The sequence below is a fragment of the Peromyscus californicus genome, unplaced genomic scaffold (assembly GCF_007827085.1).
Source record: "Peromyscus californicus insignis strain IS unplaced genomic scaffold, ASM782708v3 Scaffold_15__1_contigs__length_86483966, whole genome shotgun sequence".
NCBI classification, from domain to species: Eukaryota; Metazoa; Chordata; class Mammalia; order Rodentia; family Cricetidae; genus Peromyscus; species Peromyscus californicus.
In genome coordinates this window covers 60,393,759-60,411,313 of record NW_026294447.1, presented here as the reverse complement: position 1 = coordinate 60,411,313, position 17,555 = coordinate 60,393,759, and the positions used below count along the sequence as shown (strand labels likewise).

The window sequence follows — 17,555 nt, the reverse complement described above, 5'->3', positions numbered from 1 at the left end:
GTCCTGGAACTCCAAGGACAGGGCATTTCCACACTGTATGATGGGATGATGGAACTCTGACTTTTAGCATTTTTTCATTTTCAAAAAAACCACAGAAGCAGTAAGAAAGCCAAGAAAAGAACAGGTTGATTTTGATAAATAAAGCATCAAAGATACTCAGGAGTAATAGATCTTCACTACCAGCAAAGGAACATTCCAAGAGACTTTAGAGTAGAAAAGACAAGACACGACTTCTCTCCTTGTACTGGAGACCAGCCCAAGACCTACTCTACCACTAATACATAGTGACACACATGTGCATGCAGCCCTCTTTTACTTTTAAGACAAGAGTCTTGTTGAGTTGCCTAAGCTAACTTGGAACTTGCAGTGTATCCTGGACTGACCTTGAACATGTTATCCTCCTGTCTCAGCCTCCTGAATAGTGGTAACTACAGTAGGTCTGTGTCATTGGGCTCTGCTTCCTATCCTGTCTGGTATGTGAGTATGACGTGTGCGCGTGCTTGCATGTGGCGGCCAGGAGACAGCTCTGTGCAGCTGCTTCTCTCCTTCTGGCACGTGGGCTCTGGGAACTCAGACAGGCAGGCGGGCTTAGGGGGCAAGAACCTGAGCCTGAGCCACTTCACTAGCCCTCAGCCGGCTTCTTAAACAGCCTTTTTATACCTATATAATTTTTTTCTTTTTCTTTTTTGTCCTATTTTCTCAAGACAGAGTTTCACTATGTAGCCTTGGCAGGCCTGGAACTCATTCTATAGACAAGGGTGGCCTCAAAGTCACAGAGATCCACCTACCTCTGCCTCCTGAGTGCTAGGAAATAAAGGCATGCACTACCACCTCTGGCTCCTACATAATCTTTCAAAATTTCATTTTTGTCAAGTGCTTATGGGGTAGGTTGTTTTTTGAGACAGGGTCTTACTCTGTAGCCCAGGCTGGTTCCAAACCTGTGGCAATCTTGCCTTAGAGTCACAAGTTTGGGACTAGGAGTGAAAGTTGGAGGCCAGCCTGAGATACAGAGTAATCCTTGTCTTCAGAAAAACCAGCAGAGATGGGAGAGAGGTGGAATCTAGAATTTAGAGTCAGAATAAGAACAAGTTAGTTGTCAACATTTTGCCAACTGAAAAGGAAACTAAATAAGAATCAAGATATGGCTGTGTGTGGCATGTAAAGAAAAGACAATGTAACCCGTGTGGCTGGCCTAGTACTTTACTTGGACCTCCCAGGTAAATGCACCATTTGTTTCTACTTTATCTTGTTCATGGAGATCCCTCTCTCCTGTGAGACCATTCATTCTCCAATCGGAGATCTCCTGCCACAAGCTTATCCACTGAGGAAGCAGACTTCCCACCCAGTTCTCACTGTCTTCAAAGTTGCCCTGTTCCTGAAAACCAGGAGCAGAGCGCAGGGTGCTGGCAAGCAGCAGTCTGGGGCTTCTGGTAGAAGGCCTTTGTTTCCCCTGCCTCCATCTCCTTTTCTTACTGTCCGGAATATAGATTTGAGCATTACAAAATGGCTTCTGCAGCTTTCACAGGAGGAAATAGCAAAAAGCTGAGACTCTAGGAGAGAGATCAAAACAAACTGGATCCCTAAGACCCCGGACAGAAGAACTTAAAAGAAAGAGCAACTATGACAACCTGACAGTGGGACTCCTTGAACTGGTGTTAATCAGGTTTTCTGTCTCTCTGAGGTGTTTCCTTGATATACAAGCAAACATATGGTTCCCAAAGTAACCATCTCTGTGACTGACTATCATTTTAACTCTAGAAGTGCAACTATGTACCCCTACCTCCTCACTACCGTGTTAGGCTCTAAGCTCCCCTTCTGCAAAACTGACAACCTGAGTAATTATCTCAGATTATAAACACTCTTGACCGTTTGTTTCACTGCACAATTAGAAAAGAGGAGAGCCTCTCCTTCCCTCACCGCTGGCTCTGCACTCAGCAGCCCTCCCACTCCAAGCAGCACTGACAATGCCCTGGCACAGCAACCCCGGCAGATCTGCAAGGATCAGCCTCAAGGATTAATCTCCTCATTTGAAAAGAGGTCTCTAGGAAGATTAAGTGATTCTCCTATGATCCGAGCACGGCTGTGCTGGCAGCAGGCTACAGAGCTGTCCTGACTCTGGAAGGATGCTTGGCCCCCTAGCCTGTGCCTCCTTGAACCACAGCAAAGACACAGTCTTCAATTCCACCCTTCTGGAGACCACCAGAAGGTCTGACCACCTTTGACCGCTGGTTTCCAGTCACTCAGCTTTAACCAGTCAAGAGGTAGGAGGAGAAAGGGGAGGAGAGGAAGAGAAGGGAAGGGGGAGGAGAGAAACCCTAATGAAAGGCCATTCTAGACTGTGAGGCTGACTTTTCCACTTCAATGCCACTGCAATCAGATTAAGGTAATGAGCCCTTTCTACATAGCAGACACAAACAACCATAACAAATAATTCAAAAATAATATCTATGAACTGGCTATGTGGCTAGTGGTAGAGTACTTGCCTATGTGTGTGGTCTCAGGTACGACTCCCATCACTGACCCATTCCCACCAAATAAACTTCTATTATAAGAACACCCCAAAATGTACAAAATATCTTGGAATAATTCTAAGCCTTGCACATCAAAAATGACACAACATAAAAAATTAGAGATCTGCATAGGTGGAGGGATATATCCTCTCTACTCATCAGAAAACCCAATAAAGACATTAATTTGATAGCTATTAACAAAATCTTCATCAAAATTCTAGAAGAACTTTTTTTTCCTGAAAATTGCAAAGTGATAGTAATTTGATATGGAAATACAAAGGGCCAGGGACAATTAAGACCTAGGAGACTTTACTGCTACACATACAAATTTATAAAGCACATGACATCAGGGCACTCTGCATTTGTGAAGGATGAACTACAGAACAATAGAACAAAGAACATAAAATCAAACCAGTCAGTTTCTAAACACAAGGAAGAAATGACAGCCTTTTCAGTAAAAAGCACTTGGTGAAATAGATGCCCATACTTAAACACTTACGTGTAACACCACACCCAGGAAAACATTTCTAAGTAGACTGAAGATCAAAATACAAACGCTGAAACAATGATGCTAAGATGATACTCAACATATCTTCCTCACCCAGGAAAGGGTTCTTTTAAAAAGGGTTTATTTAGTTTTATTTTGTGTATAGGTGTTTGGCCTGCATGTATGTCTGTGCCCCTGTTCGTGCCTGGTGTCTGTGTAGTCAGAAGACTCCCTGGATTCACTAGGTTCCTTTCCCAGGACCTGGAGTTACAGATGGTTATTAGCTACCATGTGGGTACTGGGAATCAAACTCAAGTCCTATGCAAGAACAAATGCTCTTAACCCTTAGTCATCTCTTCAGCCCTTGGGGAAGGTTCTTACCAGGACTTAAAACCTACCAACCTGAGAGGAAGGATTGAAAAACTGTATTACTTGAATGAATTTCAGAAAATGCCATTAAGAGAGTGGGAGCACAGGGCACAGAGTACCCGGTAAATTATCTAATGACAGGTAGGAAACAATTTACAACCTGAAAAAAGAACATTCAATAAGTAAATACAGAGAGAGAGAGGCAGGAATACAGTGAGTTTGAGGCCAGCCTAAGCTTTGTGGGAAAACCCTGTATCAAACAAACACACGCATCCAAAAGAACACAGTCCAGTAGAAAACCAAGGACAAAGACTGAGCAGACATACTACAAGCAGTGGACAGCCCAAGGGCCAACCAATAAGGAGCAAGGCAAGCAACGTCAACAAAGCCCAAGGAGACCGCCTCACAATGCGTTAGAGAAAGGCCACAATGTAGACAACTGCTGTCAACAATGTAGAACCACCATTATCAATGGAGACAACTGTGTCACCCCATATGAGGAGATTCAACAATGCCTGGGGATATTTCTGTTGTCACAACTAGTAGGCTGAAGGTGGTACGTGGTGAGTAGGGTTAGAGGAGGCTGCACCTGTAACACACAGGTTAGTCCAAAGTGTACTGTAGGTGGGAAATGCTGGCACGGTACAACCAAAATACATATACACTGATTTGACTACTCTGGAAAACCCTGAACATATGACAATCGGTCAGTTCTACTCTTAGGGAATCCAACAGAGATGTGCTCTACAGACACATATGCATAATGCACCAGATACATAACATTCATGGTAATAATTCACGTAATGGCCCCAAATGGAAACAACTCAAATGTCTACCATAGGACAATGTATTGCTAGTAGGCTATTTACATAGCAAAGAAAAAGAACAGATCAAAAGTAACTGCTTCATAAAACATGGGCACATCTCACACACTGAAAGAAAACCATAAAAATAAACATTATCTTATGTTTCTTTTTTGATAATATAAAAGGTAGACTGAAACAATCTGTGAGGGTTCTTTTGATGGTGGTGGAAACCACACCCGAGGCTTCCCACATGCTGAACAAGTGCTCTACCACTGACCACACCACAAGCCTCAGCCAGTTTAGCTCAGTGGTGAGCCCTTGCCTAGCACTGCTTCTGTGGGTTTGGTCCTCAGCTCCAGAAAAGAAAAAAAAATCAAACCAAGGTAACTGGCACACAAAACCCATGCAGGGGGTGGTAGTACACACCTTTAATCCCAGCCCTCAGGCAGCAGAGGCAGGCGGATCTCTGAGTTCGAGGCCAGACTGTTCTACAAAGTGAAATCCAGGCAGCACAGCCAGGGCTACACAGAGAAACCCTGTCTCAAAACATACAAAACACCAAAACAACAACAACAAAACAAAAACAAATCAGAATAGTGGCCCTCTCCTGGGAGGTGCGTCAGGAATGAGGGACATAAATGGAGCTTCAGAGGCTTGAGAGGAATAGGCAATGTTCCACTTCCTGGTCCAGACAGAGGTTACCTGAATGGATTGATGTTTTAAAAAATCATTGGTGTGTATACACACACACACACACACATACACACATACACACACACAGCAATTATTTTAATTTACATAAATAGCCGTATATATTTCTCTCTATAAAAAAGCTCAATTTAAAAGAAATTTTTAGAGACCTTCTGCCCAATTCCTTAGAAATAAAATGCTCTTGGTGATGGCAAGAGGGCTCAGCAGGTAAAAGCACTGTGTGAGCCTGGCAGCCTGAGATCAATCCCTAGACCCCATGAAAAGGCAGAAGTAAAGAATCAGTTCCACAGAGCTGTCTCCAGACCTTCACAACATATCACAGTATACTCATCACCTCTCAGTATTAATAAATACATATTTTAAAAAGAGAAAGAAAATGTTCTTCTGACATCTCTAAGACTGGAAGACCTGGGTAAACAGTGAGGACATTCGGTGTGCAAGCTGACTTCTCACCACACTGGGCTGGCAGGTACCTGTCGTTTGATGGAGACCAGCTCCATGTCCAGCTGTCTCAGCACCGTGGTTGCAGCAGTAGCATTGGCAGACACAGCCTCCACATCTTCTTGGGAAAGAAACATTCCTTTTGGAGGTTTCCTTTTTGCTCTGTTTTTAGCTTGTGTACTATGCTTTTCTTTTTTGACCTGAGGAACTGTCTCAGTAGGGGGCACCTGCATGATATACATATTTGGTAAATGAAATTAAAAAACAAAAACGTCAAATGGATAGCAGTAAGCATGTGTCTTTACCATGGCCCCAGACAATCTAAACAATCACCATTCTTATCTGCGCACCCTACGGGAAGCTTAAAGATAGCACCTGCCTGCAGACACTTCAGAGAACACTCTCTTCTACTCTACTTCTTCAGGCCTCTGACAGGAAGTGACACATGGGGAGGAAACAAGAGAACTGAGTTCTCCGTGAGCTTTCTGACTGTGCAGTTGTCTACATGACATGCAGATAAGTAAGTCGTTTGATCTCCAGCAAGGCAGACTGCATGACACAGAGCCCCTTGGGTGGGTGTGGGACGATGGGGAAAGGGGAAGTCTGTAAATCTTTCCATTAAGAAATATAAACTTCAGCCAGGCGGCAGTGGCGCACGCCTTTAATCCCAGCACTTGGGAGGCAGACCCAGCCTGAGCTAGAGTGAGTTCCAGAACAGGCTCTAAAGCTACACAGAGAAACCCTGTCACCAAAACCAGAACAACAAAAAAAACCAAAACTGGGCCCAACCTGAATTATAGCAGATCTTGTCTCAAAAAAAGGAAAAAAGAAAAGAGAAAAAAAGTAACAGTCAAGGATAAAGCTGAACATTTCAAAAGACCTTTTGCTTTATATTTTAAGACTAAAGTAAAAAGATAATGAAAGGAACTGGAGAGATGGCTCAGAGGTTAAGAGCACCGGCTGCTCTTCCAGGTCCTGAGTTCAATTCCCAGCCACCCACCACATGGTGGCTCACAACCATCTGTAATGAGATCTGGTGCCCTCTTCTGGCATGTAGGCAGAACAGTGTGTACATAATAAAAAAGATAATAAAACAATGATAACAGAAATTCCCTAATTAGTAACAAATTATTGGTAACAAATAGTATCAGTAGCCAATAAATATATTCTATGTAGCATTAATGCTATTTCATAAAGATTACCTATTGGTCATGTGTGTTTTAATAACATTGTACACATAAACTAAGACTTAACCTATTTTCTTTTTCAGTCATAACTTGTGCCACGTAAAAAAGAAATACAAAAAATTACAAAGTCAAGCTTGTTCATTTAAAATGCATTATTGAAAAACCTAATAAATAACAATACACCAAAATAAAACAAACCCCCAAGCACATGTCCCTCTCCAAACAATCTTACTCCATTACCCCAAAGACTGTGCTATTCAGATACTTTTTTGACAGTGAGAAGAACATCATCCAGAAAGGGGGACTAACTCCACCTCGGTGAGTCTACTTAAAGAAGCTGTAATGTGCACCCAGGAAGACGGTGAGGCAACAATTCAACTTTCAGGAGTTATTTTAATGGAAAAAATGTATACAAATATTTAGATATGCGACCCGTTAATTCAGTATTGTTCACAGTAGTAAGGACTTCAGTAAGCTAGAAAGCTGTTTAAGATTAGTTAATTCTGAGAAGTTCATATGATGGAGTAGCAAATGGTTATGTATAGAAGTATATTTAAAATAAGCTCCAAAAATTGTAAAAATTTCATTAAGGTATCACTTTACTATTTTTTAACTAAAAATTCTAAATTATGTATACAAATGGGCATTATATTTTACAGAGAAAGTTGTCTGTCTCCAAACCTACTAAGATGTATCGGTGATTATGGGTGACGATGCTGTAGTTACTGTAACTCCCTTCTTTCTGTCCAACTCCATTGCCTATTTTGTTATTTGAAAAAGTATGTAACACTGCTATAATTCTACAATTTAGGCAGCCCAGAGCCTTTTGCTTTTCCAATTTTATGTGCACTGATGTTTGCCATGGGTGTCAGATCCCCTGGAACTGGAGTTATAGACAGTTGTGAGCTGCCATGTGGGTGCTGGAAATTGAACTCGGGTCCTCTGCAAGAGCAGTCAATGCTCTTAACCACTGAGCCATCTCTCCAGGCCCCTTGTTTTTCCATTCCCACCATTATAGGACAGAGAGCTGAGAAACCTGCCCTGTTTCTAAGTAATCAGCTCCTGCCCAAATGCTGGCAGCTTCTTGGGTCACTCAAGTCACTGCACAGCACTGTCCGAGCAGATCCTGGACAGTGGCAGTCAAAAACAGGAGTGAGCAGCCTGCCGCCACTCTCTTAGAGAAGACGAGCGAACGTGGCCTTTCCCTAAGGGCTTCTTTCCACGTGACTACAGACGAACATACTCTAAATTCTATGAAGCAAAGCAGGTGCTGTCTACAACGTTCCATCTGCACCTTTGGACTCAGCACTTAATACACTACTGTCCAAGAGGCAGGAGCTACTGGCAGAACTAGTAATGACATTTACTGCCTACAGACATTAGGGAGAAAAATACCTCCTTTTTGCTGTCCTTGTTTGGATCAATCTCAATGTCAATGGGGTTACTTCCATTTGTTTCTTCCAGTTCATCCTCACTGGAAGATAAGAACAAGTTACTGAAAAGTTACTCTGCATTAACTCTATTTCACATAAAAGCATATAACAAAACAGCCAGGTGAGGTGGTACATGTCTTTGATCCCATCACTCGGGAGACAGAGGCAGGCAGACCTCTTAAGTACGAGGCCAGGCTGGTCTCCAGAAGGAGTTCCATGACTTCTGGAACTACAGTGCTACAGAGAGAAATCAAAGCAACCGAACAAAATTTATTCTAAAATTGTTCTATACATCTACAGACTGCTAGGACAAACATTTTTTATAATTCATAGAATTCCACCTTTGTAGTTCTTTAAGGGCAGTGGCGCTCAACCTTCCTAATGCCGTGACCCTTTAATATGGTTCCTTGCTACTTCTTAAGTGTGATTTCGATACTGTTATCAATTATTATGTAAATATCTAATGTGCAGGATGGTCTTAGGTGACCCTTTGCCCTTGCAACCCACAGATTGAGAAGCACTGTTTTAGTCTAAGAACTAATAAGGTTTGTTTCTAACTGCCCAAACCAACTCTAAAATATTGTTCCTCTGTATTTGTCAAGTGTTTGCTTTCAATTCTCAGCTAAATTATCAAATGTAGAAAGCATCTACTTTTCCTCATCGTTATTTACTGGAGGGCCAGAAAAGCTCTCCTGACAAACTGACCCACTATGCAGACACGAACCTCCACTGCATGTAAACAGACTGGTCACAAGGAAAAACCCACACTCAACCTTTCTACTCATGGCCACAAAAGCCTGAGGCTTTAGTGGCTTGTGTAACTGATACTTTCAAATTACGTTTTATAAATACATTGGCATGGCACTTCAAATGCTTTTGCCTGAGGTGGTAAGGACCTCCATCTTTAAAAATAAGATAATTGAGTCTCTCAGAAGTCAAGCAGCTATCCTAATTCGCCCAGCTAAAACCAAGGGAGCAGCAATGGGGGCGAAACACAATGTCTTCAATGCCAGCTTCACACTGTGTCTCAGGAATCCTTCCCAGGGGAGCCCACCTCCATGTCACACTCCTCTCAAGCCACCACCCATTTCCACTGCTTTCTGCTGCATGTAAACTGAGGAAGCAAGAGGTAACACACATCCTTCCTTACTAGAGCTTAATGAGTTATCCTTAAAATGAATATCCAGGCTGGGAGGTAGGCTCAGTGGTAGAGTCCTAGCAATGTGTAAAGTGCTAGGTTCAGCCTCCTAGCACTGCAAGTTGGGGGCGGGGGTGGTATCTCAATCAAAACTAATAGCAACAACAAACCAACACCCCTCTAAAAGACAATGAACTGATTCTCCGTTACTCACACCAGACACAGATAGTCAAGGGAAGGAAGTGCTGGTCACTGTCAACTTGACAGGGTCGAGAATACCCAGGAGACAAGCTCCTAGGCATGCTTATGAGAGATATTCTAGATCAGGTTAGCTGAGGTGAAACTACACACTGTGACTATGGTGACACCATCCGTGGGCTAACTAACAAGCCTCCTCTCACTCTGCTTTCCGGCTCAGATGTGATGTGGTGAGCGGCCTGGAGCCACCATGACTGTCCTCTTCTTCCTTGAGCTGCTTCTATTATAGCAACGACGTAACTGATATGAAAACCTACACGGTTTTTCTTCTTTGTAAGAAAGCTAAACACAAACACATGTCAACTGACTTTTCTGTTATCATCCTCAATAAATTCTAACCCTTGAGACAACAACAAAGTCCCTTTTCATAGGAGGAGTCACCTTGAAGGGGATGGAAGGAACCCGTTAAGGTCACTGACTGCGGGCGGGCGGGCGGGTGGACTAGAGATCTACGGAGGCTTTACGGGGGTGGGAGCCTGCCATTCCAGCTCTCCTCTCTGGACCCACAGCTCTGAGAATCCAGTGCTCAGAGGACAGCCCTAGCAGCACACTCACCTCTCTTCCCTCTCCCGTTTTTGTTTCCGAGCATGACGATCCATCACGCTGGTTTTAGTTCTTGTTTTCTTCCAAGAGTAGTAAAACTTCACCAGACTTGCTATGGATTTATCAGGAAGCTAAATGCAAAAAACAAGTTGATGCAGATGTGAAGCTAGCGTTTACTAATCAAATGTGCTTAAGACATATTTCATAAGGAACATTCTCCTATACTTTAAAATGTATGGAAGCCAGGCGGTGGTGGTGCACAGCTTTAATCCCAGCACTCAGGAGGCAGAGGCAGGTGGATCTCTGAGTTCGAGGCCAGTCTACATAAGGAGTTCCAGGACAGTCAGAGCTACAGAGAAACCTTGTCTTGGAAAAACAAAAACAAAAAACCCATAAAATAAAATGTATGGAAAGGGAAAAAAGTTCTCACAAAATGCATTTTCCTTTTTTAAAATTTGTCTTATACTTTATTATAAAAAAGTTGCAGCTGAAAAACATCCCACACTGCAATGAACCAGACTCAAAGACCATACAACTCAATGAATTTCTATGCAGTCAGAGTAGCCATTCAGAACTGAAGTTGTGGAGCTTCACATCGGATTTTATGGTTTCAGTATCAAATATTTTATGCATCTATCCAGCATGAAAAATGAAAAATCCATAACAGAGTCAGAACTACAAAAACCATTAGCTTGTTTTGCATTTTCTTTCTTTCTTTTTTTATTTTTCGAGTATCTGTGTAGATCAGGCTGGCCTTAAATTCAGAGAGCTCCATCTGCCTCTGCCTTCAAATGCAGACTAAAGGGGTGCACTACCATGCCCAGCCACTTTAAGCTAGCAAGCCCCAGCAAATCTGTGCCCTCTCCACTGGGGCTATAGTTAGATATGTGCACAGAACGCCTGGCTGAAGTGGATTCTGGAAACTCTCTTAACCATTGAGCCATCTTTTCCAGCTCCAGGTTGAACTTTTACAAAATCATTTTAACATTTTGTGCAAGCACGAGTAAACTTGAACCTGGAGTCTATCAGTAGTTTTCTAAAGAGTAAAACATAAGCAAACCTTCCACAGACAGACAAGGATTTGAGATATGTCTTCAAAAGCAATCATCAAAGATCCTTTCTGTTGGCGTAACCTGCATGTAGGTGCAGACTATAAGCTGAGGAGAGAGAGCTTCACTCTGTACTGGGACCGCTGAGTCACAGAGCTTTAGTTTTTCTAACAGCAGTTTAGAAGGAACTTTATTCAAAGGGGGTACTTGGGGGGCTGGAGAGGTAGCTCAGTGGTTAACAACTGGCTGCTCTTCCAAAAGGCCCTGGGTTCAATTCCCAGATCCCAGATATAAGCTCACAAGTGTTTGTAATTCCTGTTCCAGGGATCTGATGCCCTCTTCTGGTCTCGGTGAGCACCAGACACACAAATGGGTAAGTCAACATACATGCAAGCAAAAACACCCACAACACAAGACAAATAAACAAACAGACAATGAGATGTCTCAAGTCGATAACTTTCTCTCACATATACTGGAAGATATAAAAAGCAAAAACAAAGCAGAACAAAAAAACCTGCTTACCATTTGCTGGATTCTGTGAAAAGTTTTTCCATGAAAACTAAAAGCTTGTTCAAATAAGACTTTATCTTCTACAGTCCACTCATCTGGAAAGGGGGTGAAGTTGGGCAAATCGGCCAATGATTTTTCAATATTATGCTTATGCCAAAAGAGCATCCCAAGAGCCTAGAAAAATGTTATTGGCGAAATTTTAGAACAAACAAATAAATGAAACATTAAAATGGAAGTGAGATCAGCATGTTTATAGCAGATAGGTGAGAAAACGCCTGCCTCATACACACTGTGAAGTTACAATCATCAGCCCCATCCCAGTTTCTGTGATAAGATGCATGCAACATCTAGTCTATCATTCTAAGCTTCTAGCAGACAGCTCAATGGTACTGAGCACATGCACAATGCTGTGTAATACCCATGCCCAAGACTCATCATCTTATGAAATAAACATTGCCTGCTCAATAGCAGTTCTCTTCCCTCCAACCCCTCTGTTCCAAGACCCAGCAACCAACCGCCTAGGATTCTGGCTACTCTGAGTGAGTGCCTCAAAAAAGTGGAAAACCAGTGTTTTTGTCCTTCAAGATAGTCTCCCTACGAAGTCTGTGCTTGCTTCAAACTCTCAATCCTTCTGACTTAGTCTCCCAAGTGCTGGGACCACAGGTTTCTAGTATTTCTTTTGGTTGCCACAGGGATCACATTAAACATTTTAAAGTTGTGAGATTTGAATTTGAATTTATATGAATAGTTTCAACAAAATACAAAAATTGAGCTTCTTTTACAGCCATCCCATCCCTTTCCATTGTAGAAATCACAGAATTCTACCTTTCTATATCATATGTCAAAAAAAGAGAAGCTAACTTTGTTTTCAATGAATCACTTAGGCTACATGGAAAACTGCAGAGTTATAAACACTAAGGTATTAACATTGAACTGGCTTTACAAGTGTACATATGTACATGCGTGTCAAAGAAAGCATGTGGATGACAGAGGACAACTGGCAGGAATGGGTTTTTTCCTTCCAGCATGTGGATCTAGACATGGACTCTGGACATCAGACCTGGTGACAAGTACCCTTACTCCACTGAGCCATCTCACCAGCACACTTCCATTTCTGAAGGACAAGTTCTGTCAGGTATAGAATTCTTTTCCCTCTTTTCTTTTTTTCTGTACCCCTGCCTCAGTGAACCCAGGATCCTCTGTATGCTAGGCCTGAGCTCCCTCCACTGAATGGAACAGCTATCCAACAGATCATTCTTGGTTGAAAGTTTTTGTTTTTCTCTTACCACTTCAAATACATCAGATCACACTGTCTTTGGTACTCCAAAATTCCTGATGACAAATCTGATAACCTTACTGGTGATCCTTATTTGTCACCAATGGCTTTTTCCTTGCATCTTTGGCTTTTGAGTGTTTCATACTGAATCTATGTGTGGGTGAGTTTATCTTCAATTATGCTGAGTTGTCTTTAGATGACTTATCAATTCCAGGAGGTTCTAACCACCCCACCCCACCCCGACAGACACACTTAAAAAATCTCTCTCCATTCCTTCTCTCCATCTTCTCCTGAAGTTTCCAAATACTTACATTGTTCTCCTTGAGGATGTCCTTCAAACTCAGTAAATTTAAGTTTTCTTGGAATACTTCTTTAGCATGCAGGATGTCCTGATCCTTCACCCTCCAGTACCACAAACAATAAAACAAATTGCCCTATGTTCAAATTCATTAATCTGCCTATTCAAAATGGCCTTTTTGAACATTTTAAAGATAGGTAAGTAGTGGGGATGCAGTTCAGTAATGGAGCATTTGCCTACTAGCATGTTCAAGGTTCTAGGATTGTCCCTAGCACCAGGTGTGTGTGTGTGTGTGTGTGTGTGTGTGTGTGTGTGTGTGTGTGTGTGTAAAACAGATTTGACATCAGGTCTTTTTGAGGAACAGTTTCTGTAGGTTTAATTTTCTTGTGTATCAATTTCTCAAAATTGAAAGTTCTATCCTAGAGGAAGCCTCCTTGAGATTCAAGAAGTAAATAAAACTTAGAAGCTTCAGGAAGTTCCTAAAAATTACAAGATTCACAAGCATCTCCGTTCCTTATTCCAGGTTATGTACACAATAAGGATTACTAGGGAGAGAAGACTGTGACCTGTCAAGCTGCCTGGGTAGTTAGTATGCAGGGAGCTCCAGCAATGCAGCTTTCATGAGTTGTCACTCATGCTGAGGTGGGCTTTTCAATGATGCAACTGCCTTTGAATCACCTATTATGATGGTTAGTTTTAAATGTCAACTTGACACAATCTAGACTCACCCAAGAAGAGAATCTCAATAAGAGATTTTTCTACACTGGGTTGGTCTGTGGCTTGTCTGTGAGGGATTGTTTTAATTTAGTTACCTGATGTGGGAAAACCAAGCATACTGTGGGCAGTGCCATTCCCTAAGCAAGGGTCCTGGGTGGAGGAATCCAGCTGAGCATAAACCAGCAAGCAAGCAAGGAGATGAGCATGCACGTGTTCATTTCTGTCTGATCCTTACTGTAAATAAGATGTGACGAGCTGTTTAAAGTTCCTACCTTGACTCTCTACATGATGGACTGTTACCTAGAATTTTGAGCTAAAATAAAATCTTTCCCTCCTCAGTTGGTTTCTGTCAAGATATATTATCACAGCAACAGAACCAAAGCTAGCAAGTCAATGCTCCTGAACGGAACCCCAGCAAGCTCACTGGCTCACTACACTAGGCTGGGTGGGAACTGTGGCTTTGCTCTGCCACTGCTGCTTTAACTGGGGTAAAAAGACAAGTTTATGCTTCCCCAGGAAAACCCACAGGAGGCTTTGCATCCAGTGGCCATACTTTCCTACTTTGATGTATGCTTTGTGGTTTCTGTCAGAGACTGGACATCTGGATTTAATCATGCATTAGCAATGGCGAGCAGATGCTCACTTCCTCTGTGGTCTTGTTTATGCCATTTTTTATAGTTGTGATCTGTGTGTGTGCCAAGGATCAACCTAAGGTGTGATTTCTTACATCTTTTCTGAGTCTATTTCTTTCCCTGGACATGTATAGCATCTTTCTAACTTTTTCTTCATATTGTTCCTTTCACTGTCTTAATCTTTAATGTCTGCCTCTCAGAAAAGAACAGTGAAGAGAGCAAGACGGTGAGGGCACTGGCCCTTTACTTCCTCAAAGCACTTCAGCTGGGAGAGGAGCATAACAGCAGAGGAGGTTCAGACCATGGCCGCTGGCCTCTGCCTGACCCATGTGATCAGAACAGTAACCAGCCATATGTCAGAGAACAAGTGTTCATCACAGATTTTCAACATGGAAGACAGGGTATGTTTTTGTGGGCCCTAGTTCCTATAAGCTACATGCAAGCTGCTGCCGGAAGACATGTGCAGGTGCTTAAAGCCGAGCTACAGGTATGGACAGCTATCATCACCTGTCTGTGGGTGCAAAATATTGAAGCTTTAAGTCTTTGGACCAAATGTGCCCCAGCTATACCAACTCTGCTGTAACGTACACACTGTTGCTAACTTGTTATATGCTGTTTGTACTCACTGGGAAACTAGCTCTAGAAGCCAGTCTGTGTGTGGTCCCCCCCACCCATGCTAGACTCAAGTATGTTCACCTGAAGGTGTCTTATGACTCTAGTCTGGAAATGGGCTGGAGATGCTCCTAACTCTAAGACAGGGAGGGAACAGCAAATAGCCCAAGACAAAACCACTATGGCTGAGAACAGCTAGAAGCCAGAGGTCACTATCATTTATCCCACCACATAAAAGTGCCTGCAGTGGGAAAGAAAAGCTGGAAGTTCAGCTCAATTGAGAACTCTAGCTGACTACCTCAAATTACCCAGTCAGTTTCTATTGGATACTGTAAGCAACAAGTCCGAGCATAGGATCATACGTCATTATACAATCAAATATAAGACATTATACAACCAGGATGAGAAACCAATCATACATTCCAATGAAAAAATGAGTTAGCTGGACACTTCTACCGTATGCCCACTCAGTAAGACACTAACACACAAAAGAAAACACTGAAGGGGTCAGTGGCAAACATGCTTTTACCTGCTCCATGTTGTACCCATGCTTTTCTTTGGCGATAGCGATGTACTCGTCCACTGTAAAACAGAGGACACCAGTGAGCAGCCTGAGCACAGCAAGACTATACTTACCAGAGCTGACATGTCTCCTTCAAAGCCTATCATGCTCGAGTGGAAGTAAAAGACAGCATCACAGAATACAACCCTAGTGTGGATCTAAATCTCCCAGAGAAAAGACCAAATGAATAGACACAAATATTAACCTATTTCCACATGGTGAGACTATCTATATACATTTTCTGCTTCTACTTGTATTTTTGGTTGTGAGCCTAGCCTTTAACGGCTGAGCCATCTCTCCAGCCCCTGATTCTACTTGTATCTCCCAGGATTTAGAAACTTATTTGGTGTAAAAGGAAATAGTATAGGCTGAAGAGACAGCTCAGTAGTTAACAGTACCAGCTACTCTTCCAGAGGAACTGAGTTTGATTCTCAGCACCCAGATGGCTAACAACTATAACTTGGGGACAGTAGGGATTTGGTTCCCTCTTCTGGCCTCTGCTGTAATCCCCACATACATGGAACACACACCACACACACCCACACACACAATAAATACTTTGTAATTTAAAAATTAAAATAAAAAAATCCATTACAGCTACTCTTTCTTGTTTGTCTGAGACAGTATCTCTCACTACCTAGATAAACTGCCTCTGGTAAAGCCAGCTATCACAGCCCCTTTAAGACAGTCGTTTTGGTGGATCTACCAGTGCTCTGGAGTTTGTGATGGCTAAGTTACCATGTGGAGCCTTGACACCCATCAAAGAACCTGCTCTGCACCAGTCTGTACACATTTGTAACCATTAGCCTCAAAATCCAACAAAGCTGAGACAGTTTGCTGAGTTAATGTCAGTGGTATCTGTTCCAAAAGGTAAATGCAGCCTAAGTCAGGTGAGCTCACAAAGCTCTGCCTCTACTGATACTGCTTGCTTGCAACAGGGTCGAGGGTGGCCTTCAACTTTTGGCAACAGCTCTACAGCAGTGTCTAGCCCCACAATATGTTACTTCAATGCTTCTTTAGCAACTTCTGTGTTCCTAGTATTAAATAAAAATTATAGGTTACTACCATTTGGACTTACCTCCAGGAGTGGTGCCCAGAAAGCTGGGCTTTAAAAAATTGAAGTAAGAGGCAGGCAGTGGTGACGTATACCTTTAATCCCAGCACTCGGGAGGCAGAGCCAGGCGCATCTCTGCGAGTTTGAGGCCAGCCTGGTCTACAGAGTGAATTCCAGGACAGCTAGTGCTAAAACCCTGTCTGAACACCTCCCCCCTCCCCACCCCCGAAAAGCTAAAATAGGGGCTTGGTGAGGTGGCTCAGAGCTCACCTGCTGCCGATCCTGACAGACTGAGCTTAGCCCCTGGGTCCACATGGTAGGAGGAGAGAATCAACCGCAGCAAGTCATCCTCTGACCTCCACACTTGCAAGAGTGTAAAACATACACACCCAAAATTAAAAAGAAAATGGAGCTGTGCAAGGTATTGCGTCTAGAGAGCAGCCAAATTTCCAGTGCTAATCCAGCTGAGTCCCTCTGCTTTCTTGTTTACCCAACTGAAACGCTCTGGGGTTAACCAATCAGTTATTTTACTATTCTGCCTCTCTGTGCTCTGACCAGGAAACCAATCTACTTTCTGCTGTTTCTGCTTCACCCAAGCCTTCCTCTCTCTATAAGGCCCATTAAAAAATTTACGCAGTCAAAACTGCTTTTGCTTCTTTTGTCTTGTTGACTTTTTTCTTTCTTATTTTATTTATTTATTTGCTTGTCTATTTATTTATTTGTGATGGTTATTTGTTTGTTTGTTTGTTTGTTTGTGATGGTGTCTCTCTATGTAGGCCTGGCTGTCCTGGAACTTACTATGTAAACCAGGCTGGCCTCAAACTCAGAGATCCCAATTGTGATTTTGCTTTTAATACCAAGTATCAACTTTCTCTAGCAAAGTCAGGTCACCTAACTGAGAACATAACCCATGGGCATCTGCTCTTTTCATGAAACGTTCTCTAGACAGAGCTAATTGTACA

At 42.6% G+C, this 17,555-nt stretch overlaps 1 protein-coding gene across 2 annotated transcripts in view; it reads right to left on the bottom strand.

Moving 5' to 3' along the window:
- The window catches only part of Rcor1 (REST corepressor 1), a 91,522-nt gene that overhangs the window by 7,762 nt on the left and 66,205 nt on the right, over positions 1-17,555 (bottom strand). For both annotated transcript variants that reach the window (XR_008218426.1, XM_052739048.1), the window contains exons 4-8: positions 15,507-15,559; positions 11,455-11,616; positions 9,896-10,014; positions 7,907-7,985; positions 5,357-5,551 (exon numbers count right to left, since the gene is read on the bottom strand). Coding sequence is in view for 1 of the 2 variants with exons in the window: in XM_052739048.1 (XP_052595008.1) it covers positions 5,357-5,551; positions 7,907-7,985; positions 9,896-10,014; positions 11,455-11,616; positions 15,507-15,559 (608 nt within the window). In the remaining variant the exon portion in view is untranslated. The remainder of the gene's footprint in view (positions 1-5,356; positions 5,552-7,906; positions 7,986-9,895; positions 10,015-11,454; positions 11,617-15,506; positions 15,560-17,555) is intronic.